The sequence below is a fragment of the Mesoplodon densirostris genome, chromosome 18 (genome assembly GCF_025265405.1).
Source record: "Mesoplodon densirostris isolate mMesDen1 chromosome 18, mMesDen1 primary haplotype, whole genome shotgun sequence".
NCBI classification, from domain to species: domain Eukaryota; kingdom Metazoa; phylum Chordata; class Mammalia; order Artiodactyla; family Ziphiidae; genus Mesoplodon; species Mesoplodon densirostris.
The window spans coordinates 5,491,416-5,505,738 of record NC_082678.1 but is presented as its reverse complement, the minus strand read 5'-3'; the positions used below and the strand labels follow the sequence as shown (position 1 = coordinate 5,505,738).

The following is a 14,323-nucleotide window of genomic DNA, read 5'->3' as shown; positions in this document are numbered from 1 at the left end:
TAGCTCTTTGAGTATATGATGTCTCGTGGAGCTCAGGCTCTCATTAGAGGCTCTAGATTCTCCACATCTTAGTATAACTGGTAGGTACTGGTTGTGTGCAGAGTGCATGCTGTCTGGGTAGCAGCTAGAGCAGTGGTCCCCAACCTATTTGGCACCCGGGACCGGTTTCGTGGAAGACAATTTTTCCATGGAAGGGGGGCGGTATGGTTCAGGCGGTAATGCGAGTGATGGGGAGCGGCAGATGAAGCTTCGCTAGCTCGCCCACCGCTCACCGCCTGCTGTGCAGCCTGGTTCCCAACAGGCCGCGGACCACTACCGGTCCGCCGCCTGGGGGTTGAGGACCCCTGGGCTAGAGAACGTGCATGCTGTCTACAGTGGACAGATCTGGGTTAGGGGCCCCGTTCCGCCCCCTCGCTCGCCCTGTAACTTGGACCTTATGCTGGGACTGCCCAGCTTCCAGCTTCCACCTCACAGTGTAGAATTAAATGGGATCACATTTCCATGGCACCTGGAACGCGGAAGAACGAAAACATTCACTCTTGCAAGTCCCAGGCGCTAGGTGGCATTCCTCCCAAGGTTAGCGCCTTTTCCTCTCACCCACATTTTCAAAGTCACTCCAGAACAGCCTGGTTGAGGTAGCCCAGAGCCCCGAGAGGTGGTTCCCTCTCCCCTCCCTCGGCCTTTCCTTCCCCAGGCTCAAAGAAACAGAATGGAGAACAGCAGGCGGGTTGATTCATAGACTTTTATCAGCTTTTACTCCACCAGGAGGTTTCTGCAATGACAACCGAGCCCGTACAGCACACACGTTTCACTCTGGTAAAGCTGTGGGGCACAGGAAGGCGTCCCGGAGGCCCCTGGGCAGCAGCAGGGCAGGTGTCCAGGCTAGGGGCAGGTGGCAGCCGAGACTGGACCAGTGGGCCCCAGGGTTTGGGGAGGAGGAGGAGAGCTGGAGTGACAAGGCTGCTGAGGGGGGTCGGGAGGAAGGGAGGCTGCAGGGAGAGGAGGGCACCTCAGCAGGAGCAGGGAGGAATGGACAGACAGACGTCCCCGTCTGTGAGGGCTGGAGGGGGCGGGACACAGCGTCTGTGAATGTGCTGGGGGTGGGGCGTCTGTAGACATGTTGGGGGGGGGCAGGAGCAAGACAGACCGCTGTATAAAAGGGACTGTACAACATAACCTATGATACACTGTGTACATATGATACAAGGCTCTTTCCCTCTTTGAGTTTTAAAAAATAAATGTACAATACCCGAGCTTTTGGTAAAAAATATATACACTCTCAGAACAGGAACGGCAGCTGCTGTGGCTGCTGTGGCCGCCGCCCCTTCGGAAGGGAAAGAGGTGGTGCCAGAAAGGAGGGCGAGGCTGCACCGGGAAGCCTCACACCGTGGCTGCCGGGAGCCCTGCACCCCTCAGCCCTGGAGGCCCGTGATGCGAGACGGAGGGGAGACGGACAGGTAAGAAAGGCGTCGCCAGAGCCCGGTTTTGCCTTTCCAGTCTCTGCCGTTGCCTTCCCCATGTTGGGGGGCTGCCTGCCCCAGGTACAGGGTTCCACCCCCCCACCAGCTCTGATGGGTAGGACCAAGGGGGAGTCAAGACAGGGAGGAGGATGAGACCATGTGTTGGTATCCCACAGAAGAGCCAGAAGGGAGGTGACAACTCCCTGCTTAGCAGTGAGACACCCTAACAGCAGGAGTATGGACAGCAGGCACCCCAACCCTGACGCTGCCACACCTCACCCCACTGCAGTGCAGACGGAGGGTCCAATAGGCAGCTTAGGCCAGTGTTTCCCTGAGCATCTTTTACCCTCTCATGGGAGCCCACCCAGGGACCTTTGGGAGGCCTGAGGGGGGGAAATCCTAAGGGCTGATGGGTAACCCTCCCGTCTGCTGCTTCTCCTTGCCCTCCCGAGCAGCTTCACCCACAAGCCTGGACATGCAGGGCAGCAGAGGAGCTGGGCAGGGAGTGGTGGGGCGGCGAAAGCACCCCCCACTGTCCCAGTGGCAGAGTAGACAAGGGTAGCACCAAACAGAAGGACCCCCTCCCCGGCACACACAACACCCTCCCTCAACTACTAGACGCACTCCTGCTCCTTCAGAGGGGGCGCACACACCCACACCCACACGCACGCACACACCCACACGGACACAAGGTAAATATAATATTCGGGGGTCCAGGTAGGGGGTCCCAGTGTGACCATGGAGAAGCCTGGCAGGCAGTGGAGAGGAAGGACGCCAATCCCTCCCGTAACTCCACCCTGCGAGATGGGAAGTGGGGCAGCTTTCCTGCCTGCTTGGGAAGAGGAGGCTGGGAACCGCATCTCCGGAACAGACCTCTGTGGGAGGGGCTGGGGAAGGAGCCCTCTGCCCACCTTCCCTGGGAGGGCAGGCACCAGCAGAGTGTGGTCTGGGCTTGAAGGAGCGAGGCGGAGAGGACTTCAGCAGGAGGAACAGGCTTATGAGTCCAGGGCTAAGTCCACCCAACTCTTTCCTGCTCCCGGGGACAGAGGTCAGCCGTGGGTTGGGACGTCGTGCAAAGTGCTTGAGGGCCAGGTGCCCGAGGACCCTGGTGAAAGGCCAGCCAGAACCTCCGTTCTTACTGACTATTGGCCTCCAGCTTGTAGGAGAGCTCGAAAAGGAGGTTCTGGTTGTCGATGACCTGGAACTGGCGCACGTAGGCCTTGGTCTGCAGGTGATGTGGGGAGGCCTCCATGTCAAGGCCTGGGGGTGTGAGGACAGGGAGGCAGTCAGGGTGCTGGCCACCCTTCTTCCTCTACACACATACCAGCCAGAGGAGAAGGTGTGGATTGGGACAGGTGTTGGGCAGGAGGGCCCCCGGGCAGGCCAGGGAGAGAATGGAGGAATGACCCATCTAAGGAAATAAACATTTGAGTGGGGACTTCTCCCAGGAACCCTCCCGACTCAGTCAAAGCTCTACCTGCAACGCTCTCAAAACGCCGCGGGTTACTCACAAAGGGGCCGGCTCCGGTATTTGCGGACGGTCCTCACTTTTTCGGCCACTGAATGCTGGGAGATGACAAGGAATGAGTCCTGAAAAGGGCACAGAAAGATGCTCCCCCTTCTAACGCTCTCCCTCCTCCAGTCTCCAACTCTCTTGGTTTAACTCCCTCCAGTCCCCAGCTCTGGAGGGTCTCTAAAGGACCAGAGAAGGGGTACAATAGGGTGCCAGGTGAGGGGAAGGCAGAGTTGCCCCCCCACCCCGAGCTGCCTGTCAGTCTTACCACCCGTGGGCAGGTTGTCACAGTGACACCCCCAGGGAGACAGGAGTCTGTCAGGCAAGCTGGGCGCCATGAGGAAGGCTGTCGCCTTTAGGGGGGATTCCAGGAGAGGGTGAGGATGCCAGCCCTCCCCCACTCATGGGACTGAGGTTGGCAGTGCCACTCACCAGCTTCTCAATGTTCACCAAACCATCTACAAGGGTCTTACTCCCCTCGTGCAGGAAAGTCAGGTCTAGGGATAGGGAGAGAAGCAAATGGGTAAGAGAGGAGGTCCAAAGGGCCTTTCCCCTCCCCCCGACCGCACTCCATCTGGGGGCACTCCTCTCTAGGTGGGCACACACAGAGCTGAGTTCAGAGGGGACGGAGGGTCAGAATGGGGCATGGAGGGTGTGGAGAGAAGAACGTAGCTTGGAAGTGACTCTTACCTTTGAGGATCAGAGGCACGAAAGGAATCACAGGGGGTTTCATCTTGGAGATCACTTCTCGGTAGCTTTTGTGGTTCCTGCAGGGGTCCTAGCATGCCACAGAAGAGGGATAAAGGGACAGACAGGCCCAGTGTACCCCAAAGTCATCCCTCACTCCCTCCCTCAGCCCCGGCCCTAGAAATATCTCCAATCAGATAGGGGTGTGTTTGGGCGTCTTGCTTGGGGCTCAACTGCTCTCCCCTCTCCCCCAGGGATAACAGAGCAGCAATCCTCCCATCTTCCCTCCCAGCATGGTGGGCAAGGGCGGGCAGGGGTGGGGGGACCCAGGCACTAAAAACCTTGAAAGGGAAGCTTGAGGTAAAAGGTTTATGGGCACAGAAATTCTCTGGGGTGCCAGTCCAGGGGCAGATACAAGAGCCAAACCCACTCACTGTCAGGTTCTCAAATTTGCGGAACAAGTTCTTGAATTTCCCTGGCAGCTTCTGCAGTTTGAAGGAAGAAGAGATGTCAGTCAGAGTCCGGAGCTCCTTGGGTTTCATGGGATCTCCTGACTAATCCCCAGGTGTTAGAGGGGGAAAGGGCCTGAGTGTCTCCCAGGGGGCTGGGAAGCTGGCCGGCGGGGAAGTAGAACCAGCCCTGGGCTGGGTCTGGGGAGCTTGAAGCGGCCCAGAGGAATGACTTATTCTGGAGAAATGGAGGCCTCTGCAGCTGCACGTGCCACGTACAAGGCCTCACTGGGTGCTGTCTGAAATCCAAGAGCCAAGGCTGCGACCTGGCCGGGACTGACCCCTCCCACCCCACCCCCCACCCCCAGGGGAATCTGCCTCTACTAATCTGCCCTGGAACCGGGTCCCTCAGCCCTGTTGTGTGCCCCGGGGCTGTATTTGCCAGAAGAGGGCGCCTCCTTCCAATCGGCACAAAGGCTCTCCAGAGGCGAGCAGCGGTCCCGGGAGGCCGCTTTGGGGTGAGCCCGGGATGTCAAGGCTGAGAGTGGAGGCCAAGACCGCCGAGGTGGGCCAGCACAGGTGGGAGGAGAGGAAAGGGAAGAGGTCTCATCACCTCCCAGGTGAGCCTCAGGCGGCTGACCGCGGCGTTGTCCAGCCCCATGACCAAGGCGTAGAAGGACAGCAGGTCCTGGTTCTGCTTGCAGCTGCGGGGGCAGGAGGCGGGGTCAGCGGGGGGGGGCGGCTGGCCGTGGCCTCCCCCTCCGCGGCCGCCGCACTCACATGGCCGCGATCTTGATGAACTTCTTGAGCAGCTGCGCGCGCTTGCCCGGGGCCTCGCAGAGCAGCACCTCGGTGGCCACCCAGTGCGTGACCTCGCTGCAGCGCTGCAGCAGCAGCTCCAGGTTGGCCGTTTCCCGGCGGCCGCGCTCCCCGTGGAACACGTAGTCCACGAACTCCAGCTGCACCCGCGGTGGCAGGAGGGGCCGCCAGGGCGTGGGGAGTGCGGGTGGGAAGAGGGCGGTGCGAGGCGGTGAGCAGGGTAAGGCAGGAGGACGGGGTCGGGAGGGGTGGAAAATAGAAGAAAACCGGGACAGGACAGGATGCACCAGAGAGGGTGGAGAAAAGACAACCAACGTTAATAACGCTCTACCATCTACTGAACACTTACCCGGTGCCAGGCGCCTGAACCATCTGATCGACATTACTGTCCTTACCTTATTTTCTAATAGTGAATATTTTACAAATTCTAACCGTGGGTCAGGTTCTGTGTAAGCAGCAATTGGATCCTGAACCACCCAGGGAGGGGGGCGGGTAAGGCAGGGTGTTTCCTCTCTCTTTGCTTTTTTTTTTTTTTTTTTTTTTAAGATAAAGGGAACAAAGGCTTAGAGAGGTTCTGGTGGCACATTGCCCCGGGGTATGCTGCAAGGGAGTGTTCCTAACCAGAACTTTCAGCCCAGAGGCTGCCTCCCTCCGGACCCTCAGCCCAGCTCCGGCCTCAATCCCCACCTCGTGCACACAGCGGAACAGCTCCCAGTGGAAGGCAGTAAGGTGGTTGGCGACGTCCTCAGGCTCCCCTCGGTGGATCTCTGTGTCTCCAGGGGAGACCTGGATCTCCTCGGGGAGGGGCACCTGGTGGCAGGCAGGGACATGGGCTGGGCTTCTGAATTTCTGCTCCCGGCCCCTCTCAGCCCTCCCTCTCAGCCAAGGCTTGTGAAGGAGTTCTTACCAGGGCCTCATAGCTGTCTCGGGTACAGGCGAACAGGTGGCTGTTGATGCCCAGCGTGGTGAAGACACAGTCTTCCGTCGGCTGGAGAAGGACCTTCTCTGCAGGAGAACGAGCTGCCTTGCCTCAGCCCCGGCCCCTGTACCCTCACACACCCCAGCCACCACCGCTGTCCCCTCCAGAAACTCCTAATCCTGCCCAGACATGTTCTAGACTAACAGGACTCATATCATCACCAGTTTATGCCATATTTATCTGACATTTTTCAAAAAATGAGTTCTCTTGCATTTATAACCTCCTTTTGGCTCCCAACCTTCTTTATAGCTCTTCTCTTAGTCTATCATCCCTGTGACACTGGGAAAGCAGGAATTTTTTTTTTCTGAATTAGAGGAAAATAAGGCTATGACTACATTGCAGGGCTTTTGCCTTCCTACCGGGAAGACACCCTGTGTCTTTGGCCTCAAAAACGTAGCATCCTTAGATGCTCGTGGAAGTTAAAGGACAAGATCCCAATGTGAGTAAGAGGCAAGCACCCAGAGCAGCATCCAAGTGTCCTGGACCACTGCTTCCCCAACTTTAACGTGCATAGGAATCAACCGGGGATCTTGTTAAAACGCACATTCTGATTCTGCAGGTCTGGAGTGGGGTCTGAGATACTGCATTTTTAGCAAGCTCCCAGGTGATGCTCATGTGTCTGGTCCCAGGACCACACTTGGAGTAGCAGCCAGGGCCTAGAATTCAGTCTTTACTCCTGCCCCAAGGCACTGGGCTTGTGAGTTTCTTTTCTTGTGCCCCCCCCCCCCCCCCCCCCCGCTTCCCAGCCCAGCTCCTTCCGACCCTCACCTCCTGAGGAGGCCACAGCTACCAGGATGAGGGAATCCTCACGCCCCGCAGGCTCCTCTGAGTACTGCAATTTCTCCGTCACAGAGCCCAGAATGTCCTGCACAGATGCTGAGAGGCGGCTGCGTATGGTCACGTAGGAGTGGTCAGGCATATAGACCCGGCAGAAGACTGGATAGAGACCGGGAGGCGGATTTTCACCAGTGGGCAGAACAGCAGCATCAGCACAGTTCCCTCCTGGGCACCCCTGTTCCCCACCCCACCCCAACCTGAAATTGGTTGGCCTCTGAAAAATATGCTGTGCAAAGGACTGGTTCTATGACACAGGGAGACTCCACAGAGGGTGCCCGAGATCCGGAGACCCCTCAGGGCCCCTGGAGCCACTAAGAAAGCCCTGCCCCTCCTACGGTCCACACTCACTCTCATCGGAGCCCCGGAAGGCCACGCGGGTCTGCAGACAGGAGTCTATCCGACGGAAGTGGCGGAAGAGTGGCTTCACCTGCTTGCTGGGCAGCTGGCTCTCGTCCGGGATCCTGGTGTGGACACAGCTGGGCATCAGGAAGTCCTGCCAGGCATACTCCATGCAAGGCAGGCAACATCCATCGGGGATATCAGAACTGGTCAAGGATGCCCCGGCATCAGGTTCAGAGAGTGGTGAAGGGGGTAAGAAGAGAGGACAATGGCCAGCATGGGACAACTGTCTGAATGACCCAAATCAAATGCCACCTCTTCCGTGAATTCTTCTCTATCCATCCCACCCACCAGGAGAGGTCACCATTTTGTCTTAATAGCTGTAGGACATTGGGCTAATGTCTTATCTCTTTTACAAGATTGAGAGCTGACTGAATTTTATTTTCATCCTACAGGTCTAGCACACTGCCTGGCACATGGTAGGTGTAGGTCATCAGCTGTTTGCTGAATTTTGCCAACAAGAACTTCACAGTCTGGGGGACTTCCCCGGTGGTGCAGTGGTTAAGAATCCGCCTGCCAGTGCAAGGAACACGGTTCAAGCCCTGGTCCGGGAAGATCTCACATGCCGCAGAGCAACTAAGCCTGTGCTCCACAACTACTGAGGCTACACCCTAGAGCCTACGAGCCACAACTACTGAGCCCGTGTGCCACAACTACTGAAGCCCGTGCGCCTAGAGCCTGTGCTCTGCAACAAGAGAAGCCACTGCAATGAGAGGCTCATGCACCTCAACAAAGAGCAGCCCCCGCTCGCTGCAACTAGAGAAAGCCCGCGCGCAGCAATGAAGACCCAACGCGGCCAAAAATAAAATAAATTAAAAGAAAAAAAGAACTTCACAGTCTGGGAGGGAGACAGACGTGCATACAGCTACATCTAACACGAGGCAGGAGGTGTTAGGTGATATAATAAAGGTACGAGAAGAGTTACGTTGGTATGGGGGAGGGACAGCTACTGCTAAAAGATGCCTTCACTGGGAGGATGGCATTTGACCTGGACCTTGAAGGACAACAGGAAGAGAAGGGGGTGGGAGGAGGGCACGCTGGGGTGAACCACATAAGTGACAGCAGGAAGTTGGGAACACAAAGGTGTTCATGGAATGGTGGGGTGTATAGGGAGTGTCACGGGTGAAGGGGGTTGTGGGAGATGAGATGGGAAGGATGACCAGGAGGCAGAAAGAGAGAGTCTAGGATGTTGCAACTTTATCTTGTAGGCAATGGGGGGCTGTGGATATTTTTGGAACAGAAGCACAATGTTGTCAAGTTTGAAAGCTCTCTCTGGGGTCAGCATAAGAAAGACGCAAAACCATAAGCTGAAGCCCTGGATGGGAGGCTGTGGCGATAATCCAGGTGAGAGATAATGACGCCTAAATGAGGGTTATGATGGTGGGATGGAGCAGAGAGAAGCTGAAAGGGCTGAAAAGATGGAGGGATGGATGCAGTAGTGTCCTGAAGCCAGCTCACACTGGTTCATGAAAGCAGATGGTTAAATTTTGGGGAGGTTTGCCAACTGGTTTTAAACATAACCATTCAAAAATTAATTACACATATATATGTAAACTTACATATATATAAAATATATAATTATATATAAACATATATATATATATGTGTTTTATAAACTAACGGCCAAATTATTACCCAAAAAGTAGTTTCCTAGTTGTTTCACTACCTTTTACTCTTATCTATGCTCTTCACGTTAATACACAAATCCAAACGTCTGTTGGATTTATATGGTGAAGATAGTACCTCATGGCCTGCTACGGCACATCTGTTCCCAACTTCACGTTCAGTGATGTCATACTGGTAGCTTGGAATCAACCACAGTGAGAGAATTTACACCATGAGAATCGGCAAAAGCTATAAACCAGGGCTCTTTCTCCTGAAGAGCTGATGGTTCAATATTTATCAGTACACCATTGGATTGACAAATCAATGGATGGGAGAATGGACCCCAAACATGACTGGGGACAGTGCTTTGTGCTACTCTCCAGTAAGAGAAAGGGAATGAAATAAAAGCATCTTGGAGCCCAAAGGCCACAGGCACCCAGCCCTGTACTAGAGGAACAAGGGGCATTTCTTTCCTGTCCCCTCCCCCAGCCTGTTCCCCTCACTTCAGCTCCACTGTTTCCACAAGGTGGTGCAGCCTCAGTGTGTCCTCTCGCAGGTCCTGGTAAAGGGACTCATCCTTCATAATCAGCAGGTACAGATCCTGCAGAGATGAGGAGAGAGAAGGTGAGGGCAGGGGTCTCAAGCATCACTCTCTGCAAGGGCGGGGCAGGGTCTCCATGGACATGCTAAGGCTCACTGGCATCATTTCCTTCCAGGTACCCAGCTTGAGAAGTATGGTTCCTTCAAAGGGGCCCCCTTCCAGAGCAAACAGCCTGCTCACCCACCTTCTCATCCCAGGCCCACCTTGATGATGCGGCCAGCCCCCTCTTCCTCCTGCAGCAGCCCCTGGTAGGTGTCCAAGAAATGAAGGAGCATGGCTAGACAGGCCTGCTTCCGGCCAAGCCCCTCGGGGCCCACCATGCCTCCTGCCCAAACAAAGCTGACCCCTAAGTTAAGAAAAAGCCCCGGGCAGGCAGACCTGAGGACGCGGGGAAGGGGTATGGGAGGCAATGGGAGGCAAGGCTACCCCTAAAAATTCTCTAGGTTTGGGGCCATGGAGAAAGGGGCTCCAAGGGCCCTTGGAACCAAGACCACCTCATGCCCCAGCCCAGGTTTTTGCCAGAGTAGGTAGGGATGGCACTCACTTGACCACATCCAGCTCCTGCCCCTGCCTGTTTGAATTTCACCTGAGAAAATTCACTAGAAGCTACTCTGCCTGGACGCACCCAACGCCTGATCAGCCCACAGCCTGGAGCATACAGCAGGCTGATAAAGGCCAATGGTGCTAAGCACAAGCCTGACCATACTTCAGTGTAAGGCCTGGTGTTTCTAAGAGAGCCTATGATATTCTACTCACTGGTCTGACGTTTACAATTAGGTCCCAGAATAACTTGGTGAGAGGCCCTCTGAACAGCCCAGCCAGTGGCTTGTCTCTAGTAGACCCTACTGAAGCACGGCCATGACCTGATGTTTACATCAGACCCTGTAATAACTCACTGGGCAACCAGATGTTTAGAGTAATAATTCAGTGGGGAGAGAGGCACTCTTCATAGAGTAATAACACCTTACATCTATACAGGGCTCTGCAGTCTCCAGAGCACTCCCACATCTGCTGGCAGAATGGTCTCCACAGCAGCCCCATAGAGAGGCAGGGCAGGTGCTATTTACCCCCGTTTTACAGAAGAGGAAACTGAGGCCCCAGGAGGTTAGGTGAGCTGCCCAAGGTCACACAGCTGGTGAGTGAATAACCTGGAATTGAAACCCAGGTGTGTTTTCTAGGGAAGAGCTTAGACCCTCACATCACATGTCGGGTGAAGGGGGGTGGCTCACTCCTGACCTCCCCTTTTGCAAACTCCACAAAAGGATATTACTGGTGTAGCTCCTGCAGAAACTTCTCCGTGGGAAGGAAGAGAGAATGGGTGAGGACGATGTCATCCAGCAGGATATCTGTAGAGAGCAATTGCCACCGCTGATGTCGGGAGGGCACTTCCAGGACCCAATTTGACACTCACCGCCCCCTCTCTTGCCTCCGAGGGCAAATTCTCTTTAGCCAGGCTGGAGCCCCAGCCACCTGCCCAGTCACGCTCTGCACACACACGTGCGCGCACACACACACATGTGAAGGTTCTGGGCAGCCCCTGCGGGAGTGGGGTTGCCAGCTGCCAAGGCGGCTGGAGAGAAGGAGGGGGCGTGCTTGCATGGCCACGCCCACTTCTCTCCAATGTGTGTGGGAAGCTGGTCAGTTAAGACACCAAGCTTGAGATCTGCCTGAAAAAAAGAGGAAGAGGTAGCCCCCAGAAGTGTCTCTAGACAAAGAGAACTTTTAAGCACAGAGGTTAGGGTCAGCATGTGTGTGTGTGTGTGTGTGTGTGTGTGTGTGTGTTCCTCCGCCCCTCCTCACTCCCTACCTAACAGATTTGAGTTCCAACTAGGCAGGTGAGAACCAGCCCCATTCAAAGGGAGAGGGAGCAACTGCCATCTCTTTGATCCCAAAGCCTTTAAATAGAAAGCCTGTGTCCTCCGGATGCCTAGGGATGGAAGAGTTAATGATGGAAGGGTGGAGGGGAGTGGTTCCTTACACCACCCTTTCCCCCTCCACACCCCCATCTGGGCCTGGCTCAGCCAGTCAGCCAGGTACAAGGTCGCCCTGACTTGCAGCCAGCCCTGGGGTGGGGCAGGGCAGCCTGGCACAAACAGACAGGCAGGGTTCGGGGAGGGAGCCAGGTGTCCTCACCAGGACAGGTTAGGGCCAGGTCCCCAGGTACTGTCCCAGGGCAAAACCAAGGCTTCTGATGGCCCCCGGCTCACCATCCCCTGGCCTCCAAGTCCAGCCATGAAGGTGGAGCCGGAGAATGAACACAAGATCCCCTACTTCAACTACTTCATTTCACAAATGAGAAACTGAGGCCCAGAGCTGGGAGGGACCTGCCTGGAGCTGGAGGAAGAACCCAGACTCCTGAGTCTTTGTTCTTTTCTCACCATGCCTGAGGCGAGCAGAGCGTCAGAGTGCAGTGGGCAGGTGGGGCTGCTTCGCCGTTTGAGAGCCTTTGGTTAGTTTGGGGTACCTTCTGTAAGCCCCCTCCTCCCACACGCCCTGGGAGGGAACCGAGATGGCTTAAGAACATTGGTTATATTGGAGAATATCAGAGTGGCAGGTTAAGCTGATTCTCATTCACTCTGGGACTGCTTTGGGGTTCCCCAAAGCAGTTAATCTGGGGATCCAGCCTGCCAGTCCAGATAATACGGTGACAAGCAGTTCAAGAGTCCTTCCCCAGGGGAGACTGAGCAGCGTCTGTGGCACCAGGCCCCCGCCCCTGCGGAAGGGGAAAGACAGTTTTTCCCTTTTCCTCTCTGCCCAGTTTTTAAAGTGAGTCTGAGCCCCCCAGCCCTGACCCTCAGCTCCAGGGATGGGGACGAGGAATAGGGATGCCCAAAATCTTTCCTCTACTCTTTATCTCACAGGAGAGCTAAACAGAGCAAAGGAAGAGGAACGTGGGGGCAGAGTGGGGGAGATGCTGCTATGGGGGCTACAGTTTGGCGTCTGTCTCTTCCAAGGCAGGCTCTGGTCCAATGTACAGCCTCCCCAGGGAATGTGTCATAGAGACATAGGGTGTGTGGTGTAGGCGGGAAGTTATGGTTAAGAGAGCTGTGTGTGTCTGATATTTTTCTAATTAAATCCAAAAGGTGTCAGCTCCCCAGGGCAACTACAACCTGAGCCAAGGAGAGTAGCTGGGTGTTGAGAAAAATCTAGGGGAGTGGAGCCCCATTCCACACACCTGGGTTAGGACTCCCTGCAAAGGTCTGGGAGTAAAGCATGAAACCCCATCTTTAGGCCCTCAACCAGGGCTCCCAATCCTCAGACCCTGCTGGGCTTAGTGAAATGCCGAGAGCTAGCCCTAAAGACCCTCCGGTCTTCTACCTCAGCCACTAACCAGCAATCTGAGGCCTCAGTTTCCTCAGAATCCCCTTAGTAGGGGTGCTGGTGGGGAGTGGCAAAATAGCATCATCATTCAGGGAATAAGCCTCTCAGGGTGCGGTTATTTTTTAAAGAGGCCATGTGCTGAGGCCTGCCACCGGAAGGGTGGGAGTCAGAGAGGTTCAGACCCCCCGGGATGCTGCAGGGCCCTGATGTCGGCCCAGCTACCTCTCCCCCAACAAATATCTTCTGAGTCAGCCCCCAACTAGAATACCTCCCTCCCCCCAAGCTGCTAAGGACAATGCATCCCTTTGCCGGAGCCCAGAAGGCAGCTTGGGCCGTGTGCCTGTCTGGCACTGCCCCACTGAGTGGGCCAGCCCTCTGCTCTGGGGCTTCTAAATGGAATCGGGGACTCCTGGAAGGTCTTGTGGGGCTTGGCCACCTCTAGGGGGCTGCACTGACTGGTCTGGGCAGCTTCCATCTTAGTGTATCAGGCCTTAATTTTGGGCCACAGAAGGAGGTAGTCAGCATCAGGGACCCATGAGGGTCTAGATGAAATGTCCAGGTGAGAGGAAGGGTGGCTTAAGGAGAGAAAGGGGGTCAGCTTCTTCTGCAGCCGTGGGTGAGGCTGCTATAGGGAGGAAGGTGGCACTGCCACTTCTCTGCTGCAGAAAGGTCTGTTCCTCCCATAGGCCCCCAGCTGACCACTCAACCCCCCCCCGCCCCCGCCACGTCGAGGCTCGGCATAGGGCAACCCCCACCCACCGTCCAAGGGCAAAGGAAGAGGAACCAGGTGGCAACCCCCTACTCTGGGATGGATGAGCCAGCCACCCCTTACCTGAGGCGGCGCTGTCCCTGGTGGCCCCTCCGGCCAGCCGCTCCAGAACCCGGTTCAGAAGATGCTCCGGCCGCTCGGGGGCGCCCAGGGGGGCCCAGGGTGGGGAAGTCAGAGGCTCGCCCGGGGACAGCTCGTCTGAGGAGTATGAGGAAGGGGAGCGCAGGGGACCCCCTCCCCCGAGAGGCCCGGGCCCCGGCACCTCCTCCAGCTGCAGCCAACAGGGCCCCCCGCTGCCGAGATCCTCCGCGACCCCCGCCGGCTCTCCTCCGTCCTCCTCTGGGGGCGGTTCCAGACCCGGCTCGGCGAGGGGCTCCCGGAGGAAAGCTGGGAGCAGTAGACGAGACACGCTCTGACGCCGCTGCAGCGGCCGCGGTCCCCCAGCTAGACCGCCGCCCCCGCCAGGTCCCCCACCCCCTCCAGGCCCGCCGCAGCTCCCTGGACCCCCGCCGGGACCTCCCGCCACCGTTCGCCCCGCCAGCTGCGACGTCTGCTTCTTCAGAAATTTCTCCAGCGGCTTCATGCCCCCCCCCCCGCCCCTCTGTTCGGGGCCGCCGGGGGACCCAGGTGTCCCAGGCACAGGCGGGGGGGTGGGGACACGGTGCTCAGAGCCGGAGGGTCAGAGCGGAGGGCCGTGCCAGGCGCCGGACTGGGGGCCAGAGGTGCCCGAGGTGCCCTGGCCGGAGTCCAGTGGCCAGGGACCGGGGGAGGTGCCAGAGGGAAGGAGTGCCCGCTCTTAGTGGCCCCCCATGCTGGCCGCAGCGCACGCGGCCCGAAGGGTGGTTAGGCTGCGGGGCCGGTGCCCGAGGCTCTGCGCTCCTGGG

At 56.9% G+C, this 14,323-nt stretch overlaps 1 protein-coding gene across 1 annotated transcript; it reads right to left on the bottom strand.

The window, feature by feature from the left end:
- Nucleotides 1-2,595: 2,595 nt before the first annotated feature.
- RAPGEFL1 (Rap guanine nucleotide exchange factor like 1) lies at nucleotides 2,596-14,022 on the bottom strand. The gene is made up of 15 exons (XM_060081931.1): nucleotides 13,503-14,022; nucleotides 10,617-10,695; nucleotides 9,553-9,688; nucleotides 9,252-9,349; nucleotides 7,093-7,205; nucleotides 6,676-6,843; nucleotides 5,836-5,933; nucleotides 5,616-5,738; nucleotides 4,890-5,068; nucleotides 4,723-4,813; nucleotides 4,095-4,145; nucleotides 3,664-3,751; nucleotides 3,406-3,470; nucleotides 2,972-3,026; nucleotides 2,596-2,720 (listed from the first exon to the last, which is right to left on the bottom strand). The coding sequence occupies exons 1-15, from the start codon at nucleotides 14,020-14,022 to the stop codon at nucleotides 2,596-2,598; spliced, it is 1,989 nt and encodes a 662-aa protein (XP_059937914.1).
- Nucleotides 14,023-14,323: the final 301 nt, after the last annotated feature.